At 40.0% G+C, this 23,539-nt stretch overlaps 2 protein-coding genes across 13 annotated transcripts in view; both read left to right on the top strand.

The window, feature by feature from the left end:
• LOC135696880 (uncharacterized) overlaps positions 1 to 16,871 on the top strand; it is an 88,750-nt gene extending 71,879 nt beyond the window's left edge. Inside the window, exon 2 of the mRNA XM_065216424.1 lies at positions 16,056 to 16,871. Coding sequence (XP_065072496.1) covers positions 16,737 to 16,847 — 111 coding nt within the window. The 5' untranslated portion in view covers positions 16,056 to 16,736 and the 3' untranslated portion in view covers positions 16,848 to 16,871. The remainder of the gene's footprint in view (positions 1 to 16,055) is intronic.
• Positions 1 to 23,539, top strand: part of LOC135717643 (cubilin) — a 617,516-nt gene that overhangs the window by 350,263 nt on the left and 243,714 nt on the right. The gene's annotated exons all lie outside the window — the stretch shown is intronic.

Raw genomic sequence — 23,539 nt, 5'->3', positions numbered from 1 at the left:
ACGAATGGATTTAGTTTTCGTTGTTTTCCTACGTATAATTAAAACAAGTAAAACGTTGTGTTCAATGTGATATAATAATTGCATTAATTTTTCAAAATAATCATTTTAGTAGTTTATTCAGAAGGAGAGTCAAAACGGCCATTCCCATTCAACACCCGGTAGATCGATAAACTTTTCATCCTGCATTTGCTCAGGCCTGCACGTTTTCACGGCAACAGTTCCTCGATACTGCAAAAACAAAATCGTAGTCAGATGATTCGTTGCTAGGTAGGTCCACGGTACGAGAGGGAGAGAGAGAAATAGAAAAGTACTAGTTGCCTCATGCCATCGCAAATTTTTGCTCGGGTCAGCTAATGCACGCTCATATCTGAATACACCAATATTGATAATCGCAGGATCTTTGTGCACCGAGAGGGTATATGTGAGCCAATACACACTTTGAGTTCAGTCGATCGGTAAACACCGTTCAACTTGTACTGAAAATATTATTCTTTATAAGCAGCTCTTGAAGCATATTTACAAGCTGAATCGCTGAAAAATATAAATTAAATAATACTAATTTAAACACATAATAAAAATACTTCACACTCCTATTTGTATAAATACAAGACGACCGACAACAACAAACACATGCACTAGCAACCGGTCATCAAAAAATAAGTGTTACTTCGATGGAAATTTATAGCCATGGTTTAAAATACTTAAAAATACTTAAGAATACTTACGCGGGATTTACAAATATTTTACTGATATTAGGTATGAAGTTTAGAGTGGGATGCCCCTAGACACATACAAATGTTCTTTGAACTTCTTCCAAATTACATAATTGTTATTTTTTCCAAGCTCTTTTGATTCGACCAAGATCTCAGTACATTTATGAACTTTTCCAAACTTCCGGATATACCCTGAACGTTTTTTACAAATTTTCCTGACCATATGGGCGAAACGAAGTTCCCAAAACTTCCAGAAAGTTAATTGAGCTTTGTTTGTTATAAGTTCACTGACAAACTGCTTCGAAGATTTCTTAAGGCTCAAGACTCCATCACTCAATTTGTAATATTCTTCTTTATTAAATGTTCTTCAATCATCATTATTAGTAGATACACTCACAAAGCAAAGTATTTCGTGATTATACATCGAAAATTCTCTGAGTAAAACACAGTCTCTACATGTGCGTGTGGGCGTTCTTCGTAGCATTTCACAATTTAACGCAATGGAAATCACGAAATTAATTAAAACTGCTTTTCAAATTTCTACACGTTAAGAACAGACAACCCCGAAAACTCTCGAACTCGATCACTGGCATGCGAAATCACATTGCTGTTCAGATAGACATCGCGTAAAAGAGCGGGATGGCAGACATTAGCCGAAATGTACATGGTCATTTTATACGATAGATGACGAGATGAAAGTATAGAGTTGATAGGGTAAATTATGGCTTCGGCACCCATTGACTGTTTTCGGCAACCGAAATTGAAACATTTATTTCACTGTATGTTCCCATCAAAACTCTTCGCTGAATGTATTAAGCCGATTCCTTACCTTTTCAGCTTCAATCTGATTACATTTTTACGACTGTGAATTCCTGTTATACCATATTTTTCTTTAAATGAAATATACATACTACAAAATACGGCTGATTTCGAGTTGCCGATAATAGAACAGCTGGTTAATATGCAGTTCAAATGGAAAGGGTGCCGAAGAAAAAGAGACTGCCGACAATAGTCACTCTCACCTGAGAAGTTTGGAGCGTTGTAAAAACATGTTCAACCCATTTTGATCAATTCTATCGATTGGAATTGGTAGAACAGCAAGCAGCAGATAAATGTCAACAAACAAACCTGTCATGTATGTGTGTGACGCTGAGAAATCGTTAATAGAAGTTCGGACGCTGCTTAGATTGACGAGAATACGAAAATTCCCCTAGTTCCGTTAGAGTGCGGCAGTGTGAAAATTGTGTATAGAGAGTAGAAAGCGAACAAATGTCAATTTTGGGGTTGATCATCTCCTTTACCAAACTCTCCCCTGTTGAAGAGGAATGGTGAGGGGTATCTCCTCTTGCCACCACTGGCAAAAGAGATGATCGCCGATTTGCTCACGTACCTTCGATGTGTGGAAACAGTTCTATCGATTGTTTCACACTCGAATCGACATCTGACGACTCTATACTTTCATCTCTTCATCTATCGTATAAAATGACCACTTTAAGTCTGATATGTGACGTTAAGCATCTTCAACTATGTAAATTACTAGAAAATTGGGATCCTTTTTTTTTTTTGTTGGAGGGAGTTGAACCACTGCGTCCATTATTTGAACTTTTGTGGTACCCCTGGGATCCTTTAATATATCCAGGTATTGGTGGTAAACTTTTTATTTAATTAAGCATGAGTATGAGCATGAGCATGATTGACCGCCCACAGAGAACCAACAGATGATGGTTGGGACTGAAATTCATCCTCAATGTGTAAAAACTGGAGATCTAATATTTAGCAATACCAGCGCCGGCCGTGTCCAAATGCAGGTCAAATAGGGAATGAGAAGGAATGTGTTGACGTGATACTCGTTGTGAAGGAAACCGAGAAGTCCTCTGCGCTTCCACGAGAAATCACTGGGACGTTGGATATGGGGAAAGGTTTGCAGCAGGGATCGTTTTGGTAAACTAATGCTGATTGTAGCGATTTATAATCTGACGGGGACGTGCTGTCAAATCAGTCTAGTGATCATTCTTGTATGAAATTGGTTCCAAACGTAAACAAACCCTGTAGGTTTCTTATGGCTTGTTTACATTTGAAACCAGTTATGCGAGATAGGCGACGATTATTCGTATTTGACAGCCAACTCCCCCTTGTTTATAATAGGCAGGGGGTCAAAGATTTTGTGACAGGCAGTGAGCCAATTTAAAATCGTTAGTTTCGTATTGATTGATGATACTTCCTTGGAGCACACCTGCACCGATGTTAAAGGCATGCGATGTGATGCCATTCAGATGAACCACTGAATCACAAACAATGGCATATATATCAACTATACGTGATCGCGTGATAAACTCTCTGAGATACAACTGACGCTGCCGGTTACAGGACCAACAATGGCCAGGCATGTTCATCGTCCACGTCTCTGCAATCCATATTTCACAGCACAGATAGATAGATTTGACATGTCTTTTGCCCGGTTTCCACGTGCTACTGCCTGGCCTAAATATCATCCTCCACGGAACCTCAGGAGCAGAGTGTTGCCTTCCGGCTATTCACATTCAAATTCACATCATCTGTCAAACGGTGATCAACTCCGTAAAATCATCAATTGTTGGTGACAAAATGGGTTCGCCAACACATGCACACACAAACACACACACTGCCATATTTTTCACAAGCCGGGGCTTGTCATGTTAAACGATTATGCACGGAGCGGCACCAAATCCACTCACAAAAAATCCCCATCTTACCGGAATATGAAATTTCCTACTTCAATCTTACGTTTCGCCTCCGAAGGACACAAGAAGCCGGGTTCCCTCCATCTCCTTGGCAGGGGGAAAGTATGAACTGAGGTGTGATGCACACACGGACACACAGCTTTTGGAGCTTTCGGAGAAAAAAAAGAGATCCAGCATCGTCGTCGTCACAAGGATAATCCCAGCTCAAGATATTAAATTCACATATTGTCGGATGGGTCGTCTGCCTTCTACCCGATCCTTTCTCACCCCCCGTGCAGCCTGGCACCTAGCAGTGAAATATGTAACTCAAGCTGCTGGAGCCACTTTTGCCCCTCGACGTCATGGGGGGGGGGGGAGGCAGGTATGATTTATTTTCCGTTGGCTTTCTTACATTTGCGCTTCACGTCGTTGTTGGGGTCATCATCCAAAGCTCAGAAATTTGAAACTTGTAGCCAGCGCCGGGGGGGCAAATGGATAGTAATTAATTTTTCAACTTTCATAAAAAGCAGATAATCCTTACTTTGGAATACACCGCACGTGATTCACAGAACATCGCAATGTGTCAATGTCACAGACCATCCTGGGAGCAAACGAAGCACTTTTTCCAAGCAGCCTTTTTGAGTAAATATTTGATGGTTCTCAGTAGATTGGAGGGAGATTGCTGATTGCGACAGCAGCGTCAATGAGTGTGTGTGTGTGGGGGCGGGGAGTGTCATGCAACGGGAAAAGAATCCTGAGATATGAGAAAAATCGAGGTGCTCCTTTTTTATGCTATTGCGATCTGCCCTCGTTTTCAGTTTACTTCCGGTTGGGTGGAGCAGTGTAGTGCCGGAGGGTGCTGGCAAACAACCAACACTTGTCAACGACAGCTGTTGGAATATGGGATTTTTATTTTGGGTCCTGGAACGAGACAGCTGTGCGGGTGAAAATTTGAGGTTAAATTTGCTGATTGTGTGATTGAATAAGTGACGGGACCGTGGTCTGGGAATCCATTTAGAGAATGACAGTATGTGTTTGTGAATGCAAAATGTAATGTTTAACTCAAGATAGATACATTTGGGGACTGAAGTGGGAAATAAGACTAGTAGCGGTATTCGGGAATAAGCCACTCGTTCTGTACGTTGATGATAGTGTCGGAAGTAGTGCGCAGTACAGTGCATCATTGCGCAATTTGAACGCATTACTTCCGGCACTTTGTTTAACACACAGAACGAGAGTAAAATCCAACCCAAGGGGATGATAATGTTTTCAAATAATTAGAGTGAAAATGTCAATTAATTTCTAAGCCTTAAACACGTAATTCTTTGTCAACTTATGAAAGCTCCAAATGTTGTTCGATGTTAGAATCTTTTTGAACGCTACTTAGCTAAATGCACTGTGAAATATCTTCCTTGAAACCCTTTCGGAAATCTGTTTAAATTCTTTCAAAATCCTTATGAATTATCATAGAAATTTCCTTAAAACTATCTTCACATTGAATTATTATCGCTATCACCTTATTTTTTATTATTAATTGAATGATTGATTAAAATTAAAAAGATTATCTAGGCCCTAAGTTATAAAGAATCTTTGGGACGGGTCTGATGACGGCATCGGATGTTGCAGGTCTCAGGGTGACGACACGTACCACTCCGTCTTTGCCCGGATGCACCTTGATGATCTTCCTGAGCGGCCATTGGATCGATGGTAGGTTGTCGTCCTTAATCACCATGACTCGTTCAGGTTCAAAGGTGATTGGTATCTTGCACTTCGTGGATCGTGACTGGAGCTGTTGTAGGTACTCTGGGTACCATCTGGAACAGATTCTCTGGAACCGCTTCTGTGTGAGCTCCCAGTGGGTAAGACGATTTTCCGGAACGTCGCACAGATTATGTTCCGGGACAGCTTGAAAGCTGGTTCCAATCAGGAAGTTTCCAGGGGTGAGGATTTCCATGTCTGAATCAGTTGGAATATGAAATAGTGGTCTGGCGCTCACGTTGACTGTGCCAATTTCACGTAACAAGTGGTTCTTGGTTGATTTGACGGCTGCCTCCCACAGACCGTCAAAGTGGGGCGCACGAGGCGGAATGAAATGCCAAACGATCTCGTTTGCAGCGCACCAGTTGAGGATTTGCTTCCGATCAGCTTCATTGATCTTCATCATCCCGTAGATTCTATGCAGCTCATTAGCTGCACCCTTGAAAGCGGTGCCGTTGTCGCTGTAGATTTCGGTCATCCTTCCACGGCGAGCGACGAAACGCCGGAGAGCGGCAAGGAAAGCCGGCGTAGACAGATCGGATACAAGCTCGATGTGAACGGCGCGAGTGGCGAAGCACACAAATATGGCGATGTATGCCTTCGTTGGCGCCCGATTGTGGATCGGCGACTTGATGAACACGGGGCCGCAGTAGTCGATCCCCCATACGGCGAATGATCTTGTCAGAGTGACTCTTGGGCAAATCGGCGCTGCTCTGCTGCACCACGACGGGTTTGCTGCGGAAGCACGTGTGACACTGGTGGTACGTACGCCGAACAAGGTTTCGGCCACCCATGATCCAGAATGTCTGGCGAGTCTTCTACCAACTCGGATCACACCTTCCTTGGTTATTCTTGGGTTGAGCCACTTCAATGGCTAACCACTCCGGACCACTCCACCAGAGTGACTGATCTTTGATGTCCACTGGGTTAATGCCACGGGATAGAAGATCAGCTAGCTTGAATACTCCGGAAACGTGTTTCCAGTGACAGGATTCTGTGGCTTTCTGAATCTTAGTGACCCTATTACCAACGAAAGTTTTCCATCGGGATGGCGATGACTCCAACCAATGCACGACAGTAGATGAATCAGTCCAGAAGAATGTACGACTTTCTCGTATAGATTCGACAACAATACTGCTGCGGACAACTGCGGACGTGCGATAGTGTGCGATTTGGTCAACAGAGCCACCTTTGACTTGGACGTCAACAGCTGGACTCTAACGGCTCCGGCAGACTCTGACCGGACATAGCGGCACGATCCATATGATGAAATGATGAAATGATGTTGTATTGGCCAACGATACACAGCGAGGAATCCAGAGTATGGCGATTGTATCGAGCGAAACTCGAACCACGAACGTTACACGATTATTAGACCTGTGCTTTGTCCACTGCTCTCTCCATGCACAAAGTGTCCGAACAAGGTGGAAGAAACAGTGAATCATCGCAACAGAATTTCTGGGCCGTCGATATTTCCCGACGGTGGAAAATCCGGCTCGAAGGACCAAATGATGGGGCTTACCCGTTCCTTTTCGAAGGATTTTCCATCGTCGTGAAATATCGACGGCCCAGAAGATTCTGTTGCGATGATTCACTGTTTCTTCCAAATTGCTCCTGATGCACGTTTTGCACTGCGTGCGATTCGGGGATTGCTTTAGGCTGATTAGCCACTTAAGCTAATAAATCGTCAAGGAACACTTTCGGACCACCAATGAAATCATTAATTAATTGCACTACTGCACTTCTTTCCTTTTATTCCACGACGGGACAACAGGACAGAAAAAAAAACGGGATGTGTATCGTCTTCGACGGTTTACTTTGTACTATCTATATTAATAATTGTCTCCTCTATCCTACCTATTTACAATGTACTTAGTGACCATCAGTGTGTAGCGCATACGCGCAGCTTCCATCTCTCTTCTCTTATCAATTAGAGTAGGGTGATACCGTTTTAGTTTTAGATTCGTTTCAATTTATAGAATTAAAATTTAACTTTAAGTTTAGCTATAGGATTTAGTTAGTTCATTTAGGTTAAGTAGGTTTAAGTTCATTTAGCATTAATTTAGTTTAAATTTAGTTCAACATCAATCAGTAGTGTCAGAATTGTTTCCATACCATAATTTAGTTTGTAGTAGTAGTAGAATTCACTTTGAATTCTCCTCCCGAATTCTTTTAGGATGCTACTTGAAAATCCTTCAGAGTTGCTTACTCATAATCTTAAAAAAAAAGTCCCTTCTGAACTATCTTGGGATTCACCCATAGTTTTCCTGAAAAGCATCTCAAAATTACCTTCAACTTATTTTCACATTTATTTGGGATTGTCCTCTGAATTTCTTTCGAATTATTCCTAGAGACTCTCTAAAAGCGTGAGCAAATTGTAGAGGACAAAAATTCTCCCCAAAAATCATTTGGCATTCTGATCAAAATTCTCTGTTAAATGTTGAAATCCTAAAAATTAATTTAAGTAAAAAAGTCCTGTTGTTTTGTTATCTAAGGTCTTATTTTTTTTATTTGATAATTGTAACAGCCTAAAATTTAAAAAAGTATAGTAATGCAAAAAATTGGCCTAGCCTCAACATCTTGAAAATTGGTGAATTAAAAAAAATCTTTGTCCGAGATCTCAAAAGTCCTATAAAGAATAGGATTCCAGAAAAGTTCTATTTTTTTCTAATCATACGAATTTCTGAGTTTATTCTATTACTGTATATCATTCGGTCCAATTACCCGCTCGCCCTTTAGTGTTCAAAATTCGAAATTCCACGACAGTGAATATATTCAAAATTTCAGACTTCAAAAATTTATCAAAATTATGGAATGATGTAGCTTTTTTCCCAGCGACATGTATTGCTGAAATCAACCATGCTTATTCAAATTTTGCTGTTTACATAAAACCGGAAAAACACTATTATGGGCACCCGGGAAAAATCTAATCCATTTGAATAGCTTCATGTTGCCAGGCTTAAGCGATCGTTTATCGTAATGGTTTGTTGTGATGAAAGGAGCTTGGTGGCTTAGCAGCGACCAATTTTGCTTACTGAGCATAATATTGTAGATTCAATCCCATTTTTTGGATCATTCCTATATTTTTTCGTGAGCAAATTTGATTTTCTATGGAACAATTTCATTAGTTTATGGTTCGTTGTTGAACGATCTATGCATCATTTGTAGTATGTTTATGGGTTATTCGTACAACTTCAATGCTCATTCTTTAGGAATTTAGCGGTACATTTTTACACTTGTGTTGCTCAATTTTACATAAAATAGCCCTAAAATATTCTCAATTTTTTTAGGGATAATCACCGGAGTTTTACGGATCATTTGGGTGAACATTTTTTAACCTTCCGTTACTCGCGCTGCCGTACTTTGTATAACACATATGATTTTTCCATTGCCATTTAATTGCTGAGTAACCAATCGATCTGAAACCAACGTATTTTCCTCAAAAAACTTATTTTGAACTAAACAAGTTAAACTTGCATTACAGCAAACCCAAAAAATGTGCGGATAATATGGAAAATGTAAATGGAAGCTACGTAAACATTGTCCTTACTGCGTGTGATTTGACTTAATTGGTTACAACATGAAATTTCTCGAGATCCTGACCAGATAGAAAGTTATTGTCTTCGGCAAAGTTGTTTAAGATACTATTATAACCTTTTTGACGGAGTAGTTCAGAATATTCTCACTACGTAGCGCTAGTATACATGAAAATGTTTTAGGAAAAGCTGTTCAGTAAGTCAAGATCTATTCGTTGGTGGACAATAGTTTACGATATTTTTCACTACGCGACGCTAGTATACACGAGGAAATATCGGATTAACAATAGCTCAATAGCTTGACCAGCTAGAAAGTTACTGTTTTCGGAAAACTATTTCAGGGCGTCAAGGCTTTTTGGCTGGTGAACAGTAGCCAGAATTTTCTCACCACGTGGCACTAGTTTACATGTAAGTCATTCCAGCTCATGTGTATGCACCATATGTGGTCGATGTCACCGTTTTGAACCAAACTTTGCCAAAACGCTTATTTTGGCATTCGGAACAAACGACTTTTTTATGGTTTTGCTCTTTAGTGCCTAGATCCGTCTACAACTTTGGATTTTGAAGATTTTTAGAAATTTTATCTTTAAGATTCCCCAACCAAGCATGCTATTTTTGATCTTGGGAAGGCATTTTGAAGGTATTTTAATGTAGGTTTGCATAGGTGTACTGAAATTTTATGTTTGTTACAAAAATGAGCCCGGTAGAACCAGATGAATGATAGGTAGTTCGATAATAGTCAATAATCATATATGGCTTACAGACAATTTCACTCTCCCAATCCAAATCACTTCAATCGGGTGCCCTGATGGTCCCTCCCAATCCCAGCATTGTTTTGTATAGGGGAATGGCTCTAATGTTGGCTAATGTTTTATTTAGATGAAAGCGTAATTGGGACGGTACTAATGGATATTTTTGGTCGCCATTGAAAATTTAGTTGAGTGCTGAATTTATGTATGAGCCCATATTAGGGGCATTTTGGCCGACATTACATCCACTTCCCCTATATGAGCAATAATAAAAAATAAAAATTTATAACGATCTCACCAACTTTTGCTGTTTCTTCACCCTTCTGTCAACTTTTCGCGCCTATTTGTGAACTCGTTGTCCTTCTCTACATCACTGCTAGTCGCTTCTAGTCTCCCGAAAGTCTCCCATGTTCTTTCTGATGTGTTCTACGATATTTCAACGTCCATTATCTTTGTATGATGATCTTGAGTTCCTAAAACCGTAACACCAATGCAGACAGTGTCTTAACGAGCATCACTCCATTGTCGTATCGCATGTGCTCCATTTTCAAGCTCTTCATTCACTTTTTCTTTGTTGACTCCATGGTAGAGCTTCCATTTCCCGGTGGTTTCCACTATCCCGGGATTCAGGAAATATTTATTTGATATCCCGGGAAATCCCGGGATCCTGGGAAGTCAATAAAGATAGTAAATTGTTTTAATATTCGTATGATCGTAATTTCTTTAAACGAAGTTCTGAAATCTATGTTTCATCTCCTTAGAAGAATGATTAAAAAAAGGAGATTTCTTCAATACTAGGGACACCAGATTTAACAACATGTCTTCATTTTGAAGACATTTAAAATTCTGTGAAGGTATTTTTTTTCATGCAGATATTTTGAAGACATTTCATGATATGTGAAGTTGTTTCAAGACCTGCGGGAGCTGAAGCAGACTTCCGATGGATTTTTTTTTTAAATTTTAAGCTAACATATGCAGATTTTTGTTAAATAAATAAAGTTTTTTATTTCATATTTTAAGCTTCTTCCTGAATATGTTGAATATGAATAATGTAGTCAAAATCGGATATTTCAGAATAAAACTTGATCCAATTGAATATTCATAGGACTTCACAGAAATATTCGATTAGCTGGAGATCTTTAGAATACTTCCTGATCAACGTTTAGCTTTGGGAGAATATCTTCACAATAGTACTTGATCAACCTGAAGCCTTGAAAAATATCCAGAGGACTTAATTGAAATCTTCGATCAGCTGAAGTACTTCCTAACCGATCTGCCATCTTGGGAGAGCCGATTGAATGTTTGACCAGTTTAAGATCTTCAGATTTCATGATCAACCTGAATTTACTCATATCTGACCAACCAGTAATCTTGAGAGATTATCTAGAGACGTTATTTGAATTATTAAGAATAATAATTGATTGACCTGAATTCTTGAAAAATATCAACAGGTCTTTAAATCTCCGACCAGCTGTATATCCTTTAAATACTCTCTAATCACATTTCCGTCTGGGAAGGATGTCTACAAGACGTCTTTTGAATTTTTGAACACTTGCATATCTTCAAAACATTACTTGATTAAGTTGGAAAGTCTTGAATAATATCCAGAGATATCATCAAAAATCCATGAATATCAGTTATACGAAGATTCGTGTACTTTCAAGAAGGTTCTTGAACTTTAACTCAGTTCCATGAACTCAAAGCCTATATAAAGTTCCCTGAATATGTAGAATATTCTACGAAATCCTGGGATTTTTCGTCAACTTCTTCAAAGTTCCCAGAACTTCAAAGATTTTTCCATTGCTTACATCTTTTAATTTTTCGATAGGTACAACTGAATTTCTGCCCAGCTTGTTGTACTTGTACGAATTTTAAATAATTCATGCGATGTTCCGTAATCATCGTCCACGAAGTTGTTTAACATTCTACAAAGTATCCTGAAAATCTATGATGGTCCCTGAAGTTTTACTAAACAACAAAGAACAAATTCTACTACAGATATTCCAAGAAAGGTTCATAGTGGTAAAAGAGTCTCAAATTAAAAAAAAAACCCGGGATACACGCGATCCCGGGATTTTTAAATTAATTTCCCGGGATTCGGAAATCCCGCGAAATGTATTAATCCCGGGATTTTCATCCCGGGATATCCCGGTATTGAAGCTCTACTCCATGGTACCAGAAAATACATAGTTATATACATTATTCGCAATGATGTGATATAACCACAACGGGATGGCCGTTCAGAATGATTCAACGGATGTGAAATGAGGGAAAATTTAAATTTTACATGATTTATAGCAGGGGAAATGTCGGTTTCGGCAATACCTTAACCTATTATCGGGTAAAGAAAGTCCTAGAGTACTCAAATTTGATCAATAGATGCTCTGAAACACAATGTATCCATATGCCAAATTGAGCTCTCAAGGATGTTGTTAACCCCCTGACGATAATAGAATAAGGTGTTGCCGAAGCCGTCATTTACTATTTCAGCGCAACATTACATTTGTTTACTAACAATTAACACATTTTTTAATATGTTATCTTAACTAATTTCTGGACGAGTTTACTTGTGTTTCATACAATTAGTATCAATGTTCCGTCATACCCCAAGTAGCAATTGGGGTTTTATAAGCGTTCTGTAGACTAGGATTTAGACTTGTAGCATGCTGTAAAACCGTGATAAAACTTGCAATGTTACTTGGGACCGTATCTTCAAGTGATCTTCGCAAGCGCCACATTCCGTTCAGGCTCTTTGGAACTACTATACATGTGATGAAATATGAAACGGTCCTTTTAAAGTGAATTGCTCATAACACTGTCCAGTGACACCACTTACTCACTGCCTCGTCCAACCTGGCAAAACACGCCGTAACCCTCACTGAATCCAAGGGTAGGGACGAAGTCTGGCCTTAATGATGGCCCAAAACTTCTCAATCGGGTGAAGTTCCGGCGAGTTCGGTGGGTTGACGTCTTTTGGTACAAAAACAACATTGTTGTCTCTGTACCAGTCTAACACCGGCCACGCGTAGTGGCAGGTTGCCAAATCCGGCCTAAACAACGTCTCGTCTCCGTGAGACCGCAGGAAGGGTATTAGGGGCTTCAGGAGGTATTCGTTCCGGTAGATTTACCCGTTGATGGTACCCGTCTTTATGTAGGGCTGACTCATCTTGCCGCACCCACAAATGGCCTGCCAAAGCAATAACTTTTTGGCGAATTTGTCCACCTTCTTCTTCCTTACCTTTTAAAGAACGGCCACCCACCCGCATAAACAATAACCATAAGAAGCGCCTAACCACCAATTCGGGATATCATCCCAATTTTATGTGATATGGTCGTACCATTTATGATATCGTTAGTCTATGGTACCTGTTTATTAGGGGAGAGTTTTGATCGCTACTAATCTAAAGCTAAGAGACATTGATTCACACCAGATATATGAAATGAGATATGGGTCATATAAATCATGCAATCGGAGGATGACCTACATCTTATATCAAATGATGTTTGAAAATGTGGAAATGGTTTTGGTAATAATAAACCGATGAAATGCTCTCTAAACGCTCTTTAACTTCGTAGCTACTCAGATTTTCTGTCCTGCTCTTTCTTTTTTTTTACGTAGGACTTCGTCTGTGATTTCTATATGGTGGTACACTTAGTGAAAACCGAAAATAGAACATGTAACGAAATTATGAAAGATTTTGAACGTTAATAACTTAGCTGCCACTGGACCAATTTCAGTAATTTTATCCCCAATCGATCAGAAATATTCCAACGCATACTTTCGACTATTGATTTTCAACAAGAAACCATTGAAAACGTGGTAAATGTCAAGTATTGTACAAAAGCATAGAAATGACTAACAATTCCACCAATTACGTACATGCATATGCTGCTTCCCCAACACAGTCATTAGAGAATCGTTTCTAGACGAAACATGTCGAAGTAGCATTGCTGCTTCCCCAACACAGTCATCAGAGAGTAGTAAGTAGACGAAACAAGTTGAAGTGGCATTCGCCTCCGATCTTTGGGCGTGTGCGAATAGGGAGGATGCAATTGCGTAACATTTTGCGCACTCATCGCCATATTCAGAACCACACGCCCCCAACGACCACACAAAATACTCTCCAGAGTTGTAATCTTGTAACCAAACTTGGAAGCAGGGGTGCAAGTGATTTTGATCGATTCTCTTCATCGACTTTCTGTTTCGTTAATAACTCAAAGCAGAAATAGTGCGAAATAGGTTTGTGAAGCCATGGTCATCAAAAGAGAAAATCGATGAAGAGAATTGACTTTCACCCCTCTGTTTCTAAGCCCCTTAATTCAGTCGTCGTCATAGCAATGAAAACTAACATCGCTCCGCTTTTGGTTCTTGGGTTACACTTGCTGGTTTCAATTCTGCTGTGGAAACATGAATTACACTTTTTTTTAGGGATGCCTAAAAGTCAAATTATTCGATTAACGATTAATCGTAAAGATTTTCCCAGCTATTCGATTCAATATTTATCAAATTATCGAGCGTGTAACCGACATCCCTTCTTATTTCTAGTCGTTTGATTTGGCGCAGTAGAGAAAATAAATAAAAGAACTAATTTATCTGAACAGGCATAGAGAAGAACCATGACGTGAAACAGAATCATAAATTCGTCGAAAAAAGTGTTAAGCGTCTTTCTGCTAAAGGCTAAGATTTACCAACTGATACTGAGAGAAGGAGTTTAACGAGAAAAACACAAAAGGGGAGGAGCTTTAGCTGGGTGGACACTGATATTCTGCTGCCTTCTAACCTGTCGCAGACACCAGTTAAACCCCTGTCCAGCAGCAGATGGGCCGAGATTCTTGCGAGTACCCAATCATTGAATCGAAGAATATGGGATTGTCCGGTCCGATTTGCTGATCCAGCTGCCTACACGTCATCATCTTCTTCCAAAGGCTTCAAGCCTGTTTTATACCATCGGCCCTTTTCAGGGCCTGCAAGATTTGCCAAAAGAATTACATTTCGAAACATGTCCCAACTAAAAGTCACACTAAAGAGTATAAACAGAGATAAACCCGCTCAAATTCCTATTCCTACACAAAACACAAGCTTCTGCTGCAGTTAACAAATAACATTTATTATATAAGACCACGTAGTCCTACGTCACCAATGCGTCACCCTATAGGGCTGCCTATTGTAGTTTTTTTTTAATTAGAGGATCGGAGCGACGTGCAAGCATCTAGAGTAAGCCTCTTAAAGAAGATTCTAAAGAAAACGTTAAGAAGATTGTAAAAGAAGCTTTGAGAAGAAGCTTTTAAAGAAGATTCTAAAAGATGCTCATTCTAGACGCTTGCCCGTCGCTCCACTCCTCTGACTAAAAAAACACAGGCAGGACAGAAAATCTGACAAGCTACAAATTAGAGGAGAATTTTTCCAAGGTTTAAGGAGCATTTCATCGTTTTAATATTATGTTTCCATAGCAGCTATTTGAAATTGCGTTTCAACGTAGATAAGAGGCTATTCATAAACCACGGACACACTTTAAAATAGTATGATCGATCGTCTATGCACAGCGAGAGAATGGTTTTTTTATTAACTTTATTTAGGAGATTTTTAGCCACGGGCTACTTCATCTCCGAGCGAGAAATAGGTATAAACCGCTAAAAATAAATCTACGTCGTTTATCCACAGCCCCTCATATCCATACCATAGAGGTAACCCTAAGACTAGAAGGTCCCGAAGAAACGTGCTCAACTATTTTGCTCAGCTCTGGTACTCTCTTCGGTCCCAAGCTAATCGATGCACCCCTCGAAACATAGGAAAATCCACGAACCCCTCATGTTATCTGTCAAACTTTCATAGCGAATCAAAACAAACATAGTGTAGTACTAGAATTTTGACTAGAATGGGGTACGTTAACCGTTTGCTGGGGACCAATAGGCTAGTCAAGTAGCGAGCCAATTTAAAATCGTTAGTTTCCACCGATTGTCCGTACTGCCTGCTTGGATCCCAAATTAGTGACATTTACTGTTTGGCAACCGTAAATAATTACCAATCTCCATTTAACTCACCATTGTTCTCCTCTTCTCACCATTATCAAACGTTGACGTGAGTCCACGCATAGCGAATCCAGAATATTAAGTACAATCGCCAACATGGGCACAAAGAAAACTCCACCAATACCGTCATCAAGCATGAATTTTAATTAAACAATTTCGTTTTCGCCAAAAATAAAGTCTGAATCGCTCGAAACCAACTGCTTTCAAATCAATTTTTTTGGGTGTGGGATGAGGATAAAGCCTTCTGCCCATGCATGCGAACGAAACATAACCTAACAAGCTCGCTTCCGCGAATCAGATTGCAATTCTGCGTTGAAACAAATAAAAACAGTAATCCAAATAAATATAGGCATTTATTGAAAACGAATACGTAGGCAAAGAATCCGTTAAACGGAAGCCGGGATGAGGTCAATGTAAACATTTGAAAGTCTACGTTAGTAAACAAAGCCTTCGATATATGTTAAATTGAAACAGAAATCGGCGGTAATAGCGTATGGATGGTTCCTTCCTCGATCCCAAGCTCGAGTTCACAAATATACAACATTGCGTTCGATTATAATTATTTTGCAGATCCCACCACCGGCAGCACTCAAATTTGGATTGGATCCCGAGATTGAATTGAATTCATCTGCGTCATTGAACACGCTCTTATACACACACACACACACACACCCAAACGGTTACAATTGTGAAGTGACGGGGCGGAAGAGCCCGAAGAGCGAAGATTTAAATTAGTGCCATTTTCTCCCAAATAGCAGAGAAGGGCAGAGGAAGTGAAAAACGGAATTTATTTGAATATGAGCTCGGTAAGGTTTGGGCGACAAGAACAACCGGACGGACGGGGGCGCTGCTGCTGAATTTCATTAGTGAAATTGATGATCGAAAATTGATTTCTGAGCTACTGAAGTGAGGGTTCTGTGAGACAGACGAAAGTCTAGGCCAGTGTTTGGAGTCTATTTTCGGGTAGTTTTTCGTGTTTTGAGCCATTGTTCAATTGTTCGAAGGAAGCTCCAGGAACGGATGCGGCAGCAGCAGAGCGAATGATAACTAATGAGTTTGGCGGAGCTAGAGGAATTGTTAGGAGCGTTTAATTTCTAGCGATTCTACCAAGCCTAGCGTTCTAAACCACCACACCGGAGCCAACACCAGCACCGGTTCTGAGGTCTATTTGAGCACCATTCCAAACGGCAAGGTGCGGTAACCGAGCGAGATTCTTCACTATAGGCAGAATATTCCAAACCAGATAGTTGAATGAGTAACAGTGCAATGGTTGCGGTGGCCATCTGCTGTATTCTGGTACTGCTGGCAGTATTCATCGTACTGATAATAGTTGTCGGGCAAACGATGGGTGAACCAAAGTGAGATAAGCTCCAACTGGGGCCAGGTCACTTCGCCGATGGATAGCCAAGGCCCCCCGGCTGTTAGAATTCGGATGGATTTTGTTCCACTACTGTCACTGCTAGCGCCGATGGCCGACCGTTTCTAGGCGCACCCCACGCCACTACCACCGATTCCAGTACGACCCTGGCAATGCATCAACGGCGGTTAGCAATCGTCCTGATCCAGTCATATCCGGTTACATCATCAACCACTACAAGTCAGTCCAACGCAACCAAGGACTCAGCGAAAAGGTAGAAGAGATTCCCATAACTCCTAGATCCACCCCAGCTGCAGAAAGCAGCGGAAAGATAAAAGTGATCGTTGTACAAAACGGCAGAAGATACAACTGAAACGTATGCACACATACTCCTTCAACTGTAAATAATCGCTAACGATACTCCTCGTATCTTGTCTTCTTTCAATCTAGCCTAGCAAACAGCACAGCCATGCACACGCTAGCTCCCCATCACTATTCGCGCTTTTGCAAACGAAGTAGTTTAACACTACTGCTACTGCGGCATAGCCGACCCTTTCCCGATCCTTTTCTGATCCTATTTCCCACATGAAAGCGAACGTCAAACACCATCTCACCTTCTCTCTACCTATAGCTCTATTGCTTGCGCCTGCACCTTTCCATCAAAGCAGCTACTGCTCTCACACAAACACACACACACACACTCATTAAACCTTGGCACAATCGCAGCAAGCAAGCAAGGCAAACATTCAAACAGTCTTGTAGAGGACGAAACTACGGAAACCACCAAACAACATCAACAATAAACAACTACCACCGGAGGTAAATAGAAACAAAAACGAAACACAATGGAATAAAATCTTTCTCATCAATTCTACACAGCCAGAAGGGGGCAACAAAGAAAGAAAATTGAAAACACTTATTGAACGTACGCATACTCACATTCAAGCAAAACAAAACGCTGAAAGAAATTAAAAACACACACGCAAAACCTAGGGTTAGTGACATTTGGAAACCGAAACAGTGAAATTGGTAAGTTATTAGGAGTAAAACAAACAAATAGAAAGTTAGCTAAAAACATATCGAGAAACACAGCAAAACAAAAAAAGTAAATTAATTAAGAATGATGAATTCCACCAGAAAGTTTCATCATGGGAAGAGTACGGCAATTTTGCCACCATATTATCAATTCGTTTCAATTGATTCACCATTGGCCGTATCGTTTTGACAAATTTGCAAAACACATATGAATTAGAGTAATGCGTTTATTACATACCGTAGGGGCTGTCATGGTGCACATGACGATTTTTTTTTTTTTTTTTCATTTTCTAAGAAGATCCTTCCCATCTTTCTGGGATGAATTTGAATGATAGACATGTTTGTAGGATATGCTGTGATGAGCGCGGAAGATTATCCTGAAAAATGAGAGAAGCAAGCAAACTCGAACACTGTTTGCCAAATGGGGTACGATAAAATCAAAGGAAAGAAAGGTCAAAAGCTAGATAAGGAAGAAAATATACGAGTGAAGGGCAAAGTTTTATGTGCCAAAGGAAGTAAAGTAACTTTTTGTTTTCTACGTATAGGAAAATACAAACAAATGCGTGGCACGAAAGCATTTCGCAAACAGCGAAATGGAATTTGTGCTAGACTAGTTAACAGTGCGAGATTTTCCCGATGACTGTCGGTTGAAGTGCGTTTTTTTTCGTGAGTAATTCAATTCGGTTGAACTGGCAACACTGTCGGAGATCTTCTTCAAAGTGAAAGTTATGATTTTCACTGCGACATTTGGGAACTAGAAATATTTCGATGAATTTAAGATCACACGTTGACATTAAGGTGAAAGTGGATCGGTTTAGAATTACTCATTTCATCGATTTTTTACAAAATAAAGCAGCGCTCAATCGAAAAAACTCTTCCGTTCAAAATTCAATTTCAAGCGTTAGATTTCGTTTTCCTAAGCAATCAACTGGCTTTTGCATGTATCTGTGCGTAAGCATGCTTGAAGAACAATTTTATTTGAAGGTCGCGCGTGACGTTTTCCATTCGCAATAATTGATGCGTTTGTAAGATATCTATTGGTATTTCAATTCGAAATATTTTGCGAAAATTATCGATAATAGAAAACGGATGCTATTCGGCAATGTCATCTCTGCGTTATCGCAAGAACTCCATTATGAAAGTGCTTGAAAATAAATATTAAAAAAATATTTCTAAATTGAGAGTATTTCTAAGTCATGTTGGAAACGCGTGTATTTGTGAAATAATAAAAAACAATTCAAGTGTGTGTATGTGTAAGCTAATAGAAGCATACTCTTTGAATATTTCAGCCTATTTGATGGAGGTTTTCTGATTTATCTGGATATCTTTTAAGATGAATGGAACTATGTTAGAAATCACTCACCTTTGCCATTGCTAAATGAAATATTTTTCAACTCAAAAGGTTCCTCAATTTTCACATGTTGCTTCACAAGTATTTGAGGATATTCTGCGAAAATTTTAGCCTATTTGATGAAGGTATTCTGTTATAACTTGGTATTTTTAAAGATAATTAGATAAATGGAACTATATCTTCAAATATTGTAGAACTCATCCATCTTTGCCATTGATTTGTAAAATATTTTTTAAACCAATTTGATCTTCAAATTTATCAAGTTGTATCACAAGTATTTGAGTATATTTTGTAAAAATTTCAGCCTTTTTGATGAAGGTATTCTGATATATCTTGGTATTTCTTAAAGATAATTAGATAATTCAATGAACTTCGGCATGAGTTCCCTGAACTTCATCAGGACTTCCCTGATTTCCGAGAATTGAAATGAAAGGACTTCCCTGAACTTCGGAAGCCCTTCCTTGAACTTCGGCAGAACTTCTCTTAACTTCGGCAGAACTTCTCTGAACTTCGGCAGGACTTCCCTGAACTTTAGTAGGACTTCCCTGAACTTCAGTAGATCTTCTCTAAACTTCGGCAGGAGTTCACTGAACATTGTAACTTCCCTATAGTTCGGAGAAAAAAAAACTTCCCTGCACATCGACAGAACTTCTCTGAACTTCTCTGAATTTCCGCAGAACTTCCCTGAACTTCAGCAAGACTTCCCTGAAGTTCGACAAGGCTTCCCTGAACTACGGAAGGACTTTCCTGTACTTCGGCAGGGCTTCCCTGAACTTCATCAGGACTTCGCTGAAGTTCGACAGGCCTTCCCTGAATTACGGAAAGACTTCCCTGAGCATTAGTATGACTACCATGAACTTTGAATCTTGGAATTGAAGTAGTAATTTCAGTAGTAGAATTATTATAATTATACAATAATATTGTGTTTATGAATATGTTCAAAATTTCAATACCTTCCATTTTTTTCTAATTTGCAATGCTTGTTGGTATTGGTGCATTTCGAATTTGGGTGTGGTTTGAACGGGCGTGGATTCAGTATCAACAGAAAAGCATTAACTTTCACCTTAACAGCTGTAGATATATATTACATGGTAATAGTGATAAATACGATACCTGCAATGGGCGAAAGTAAAGTTCACTTTCAATTCGTTTATTTGGTAAGTCTCAACTAATGAGACTTTACGGAGCCGAAAGGAAATCAATTTTACAATATATAAGAACGTTTCATCAAAGGTTTTTGTTACTTTAAACGTGAAGTTTACGTTTTTCAGAGTTGGGAGCTTGCTATACTCATATCAATATAAAGCTTTAGTGCGATAATTTATTAGCTAGAGAAAGTTCTAAAGAGAATAGATTGATAGTTCCGTTAGAGCACGGCAGTGTATAAAATGGAAAAGAAGTTGAAATTGAGCGAAGGGCCATCAATGCGACATTGCTAATCAAATGCGCACTCTTTTGCCTAGCTCACCCTTCATGGGTGAAGGGATTTGGGGTATTTCCACCGATGGTGATATTTCCTCACATCCGCAGGCAAAATACTGAGCGTTTGACTTGCTCTGCGGCTGTGGAATAGTTCTAGTGACGTTTATCACTAACCTAAAGCCCCCGTTCAAATTTCACACTGCCGTACTCTAACGGAACTGTCAATCTATTCTCGTCAGAACTTTCTCTAGCTAATAAATTATCGCATTTCCTCCCAACTCAACCAGCAACCGCAACTTCTGTAATCATTCCAACTGTTTAGGAACCGTTTCATTACGAGTTATCATCCACTCGGCCTCCTCTTTGTTCCCTTCCGATTTTTCTCCGTATCTTGATGCAAAATATTCTTGCCTATTCGAGATTTTGCAAAGTGTCAGAATCCCAGAATTAATACAGAGAACGAAATCACAAACATTTGATTAGTTGCAAGTTCACAATCTCAAACACATTTCAAAGCTAAACATTTAAATATTTTTGCTAGTTTAGCAACTTGAAAACTTCTCATGTTCCCCAATCTTGGAGATTTCTCCATGAACGGAATATTGAATTTTAAATAAAACTCCATGAATTTTTAATATTTTTCTAAATCCAGGATCATACAATAGCCTTAGCGTATAAACTAAAAAAATCGAAGTCTAAGAATTTCCATTTTGACGTAGGATTACGTCTTTCGGCAACATATGGGGGGTGCAATTTCAAAAAACTAAAATCGACCGCGTTACGAAAAGTGGTCAGGCTTTGAGCACTTATAACTCTGCCAATAGTGGATGGATTTTAATCCTAAACAAACCAATCGATTAGAAATTTTTCTACAAATCTGCTTAAATGAACACGTTATTAATTTTCAATAACTCACTATTGAAAATTACACAAATAACTGCTGCAATGGTGATGAGAATTATTATCGATTGCCTACCAAAAGCGCTTTCCCTAGCACAGTCACCGAAGTAATTCTACGTCAAATCTACGATCGTGTCTTGTATACAAACTCTTACTTTTTTTATCCGCAGGATCTAGAATATGTTCAAGGTAAAATTTATTCCCTCATAATTTTGCCCATAATTGAGAGAAAAATAAAACACGCGCAGGTTACTTGACGTTCAACTACAGAATAGCTTTTATTCAATGTTCAACAGTATACTTAACAAGGTGGGTAGTAAAGCTTGACGTACACACAAAATACAAAAAGGTTAGATTATTTGAGATTGTACCCAACACCTCTCTTTAAGTTATTCACTCTAGCAGTCCCAAATCAATGCACTGCTTCTTGAAGGTAATCGGCGACAGGAATTTTTTGAGCATGTCCGCTTGCTGATCCTCCGTTGGGATGTACTTCAAACTCGCTTTCTGCTCTTCAACGCATTCTTGGATGAATTTCAACTTCACCGCTGTGAGCTTCAGCTTCTCCGATTCGGCTACGGCAATAGCCGATTGATTATCCTCGTAGATCTCAACAGGCTTCTATTCACGTAAATCCAAATGGCTTCACAAATACAGTCCGCAAGTGCCAAGCATTTGGCCTCGGTCGATGACAGAGCAATCGTTCGCTGCTTCCTGGTGGTCCACGAAGTTGTAGCGTCGTTAATCTGGAAACAGTACCCAGATACAGAACGATGATCGTTCACGTCGGTTGTCTAATTTGCATCAGCGAAACCTAGAAGCTGCCAATCGATAGCTTCACTTCTCCTGTACACCAAACCACGCGACGGTGTGCCGCTCCAATACCGAAGAATCCGCTTGGTGTGAACCGGTAGGGTTTCTCTGAAACTGGCTAAAATACGATATAACAGCACTCAGATCGGGACGTGAGGTTATCATTAAGTACGTTAAGCAGCCAATCAATTCTCTGTAGGGCTTATCCAAATGGCTGCTGTCACTTCCGGTTTACACGCTTCCACCCCGAATCACTTCAACAGTGCTTGAACGTATCCCTGCTGACTGAGCTTCATAGTCCAGACCACCGTGTCACATTCTATGCTTAGACCGAGGAACATCTGCACTTGACAGCTTCGATTTCCCGGAAATCCTTGTCGATTATTAGTACGTCATCAATGTGTAGCAACAGGTAACCGGTCCCACTTTACCGTTGGTTACGTAAAGGCATGTATCTTCCTCACAACGGCGAAATCCAATCCTGACGGCGAAGACGTTGAAGCGATCAGTCCATGATTTAGAGGCTTCCTTCAGCCCATAGAGAGATTTGCGAAGCTTGCAAACCTTCTAGTACTCTTCAAATCCTCTGGACTGACACATGTATATGTATTCAGACCCGCTACTGTTGAGAAAAGCGGCGGTAACGTTTATTTGGTGAACAGCATAATCGTGTTGGTTGCCGAAAGCTAACATCATCCTTACAGTGGACATTTTCACCACCGTCTCACAGCAATCAAAGCCGTACCACTGAGTGAAGCCTCTTGCGACCAGTCGAGCCTTCCGCTTCTGAATGGACCCATCCGGAATGAGCTTCAACCGGAACACCAACTCACCAATCCACGTCCTTTCTGCCTTCAGGGAGGCTTACCAACTCCCACGTATTGTTCTTCGGCAGCGATCGTAATGCCTCTTCAATGGCAATCTTCCATTCCAGTCAGTCATCCAACTTCTGCAGCTCGTCGATTCTGTCCGGAACTTCCGCCACAAAATCTTCAGTGCTCAGAGTAGTCGTTCAGCCTTACCGGCGCATTCCGGACAGGTTAACTGCTGGAACGTTCGAGTCTTCCAGTGCTTTTTCCTTTTTTTCGATATCCGCAATTATCCGCAAATCCGCCAGAAATACAGCCGCTGATCGTTCGTACTTCTCGTAAACTTCAGCCGCTCTCGAACAAACTC

The sequence above is a fragment of the Ochlerotatus camptorhynchus genome, unplaced genomic scaffold, assembly GCF_037179485.1.
Source record: "Ochlerotatus camptorhynchus isolate MF236.1 unplaced genomic scaffold, CSIRO-AGI_Acam_v1.1 ptg000062l, whole genome shotgun sequence".
Taxonomy (NCBI): domain Eukaryota; kingdom Metazoa; phylum Arthropoda; class Insecta; order Diptera; family Culicidae; genus Ochlerotatus; species Ochlerotatus camptorhynchus.
Note: the sequence above shows the minus strand (reverse complement) of the source record. Positions and strands in the feature narration are given on the sequence as shown.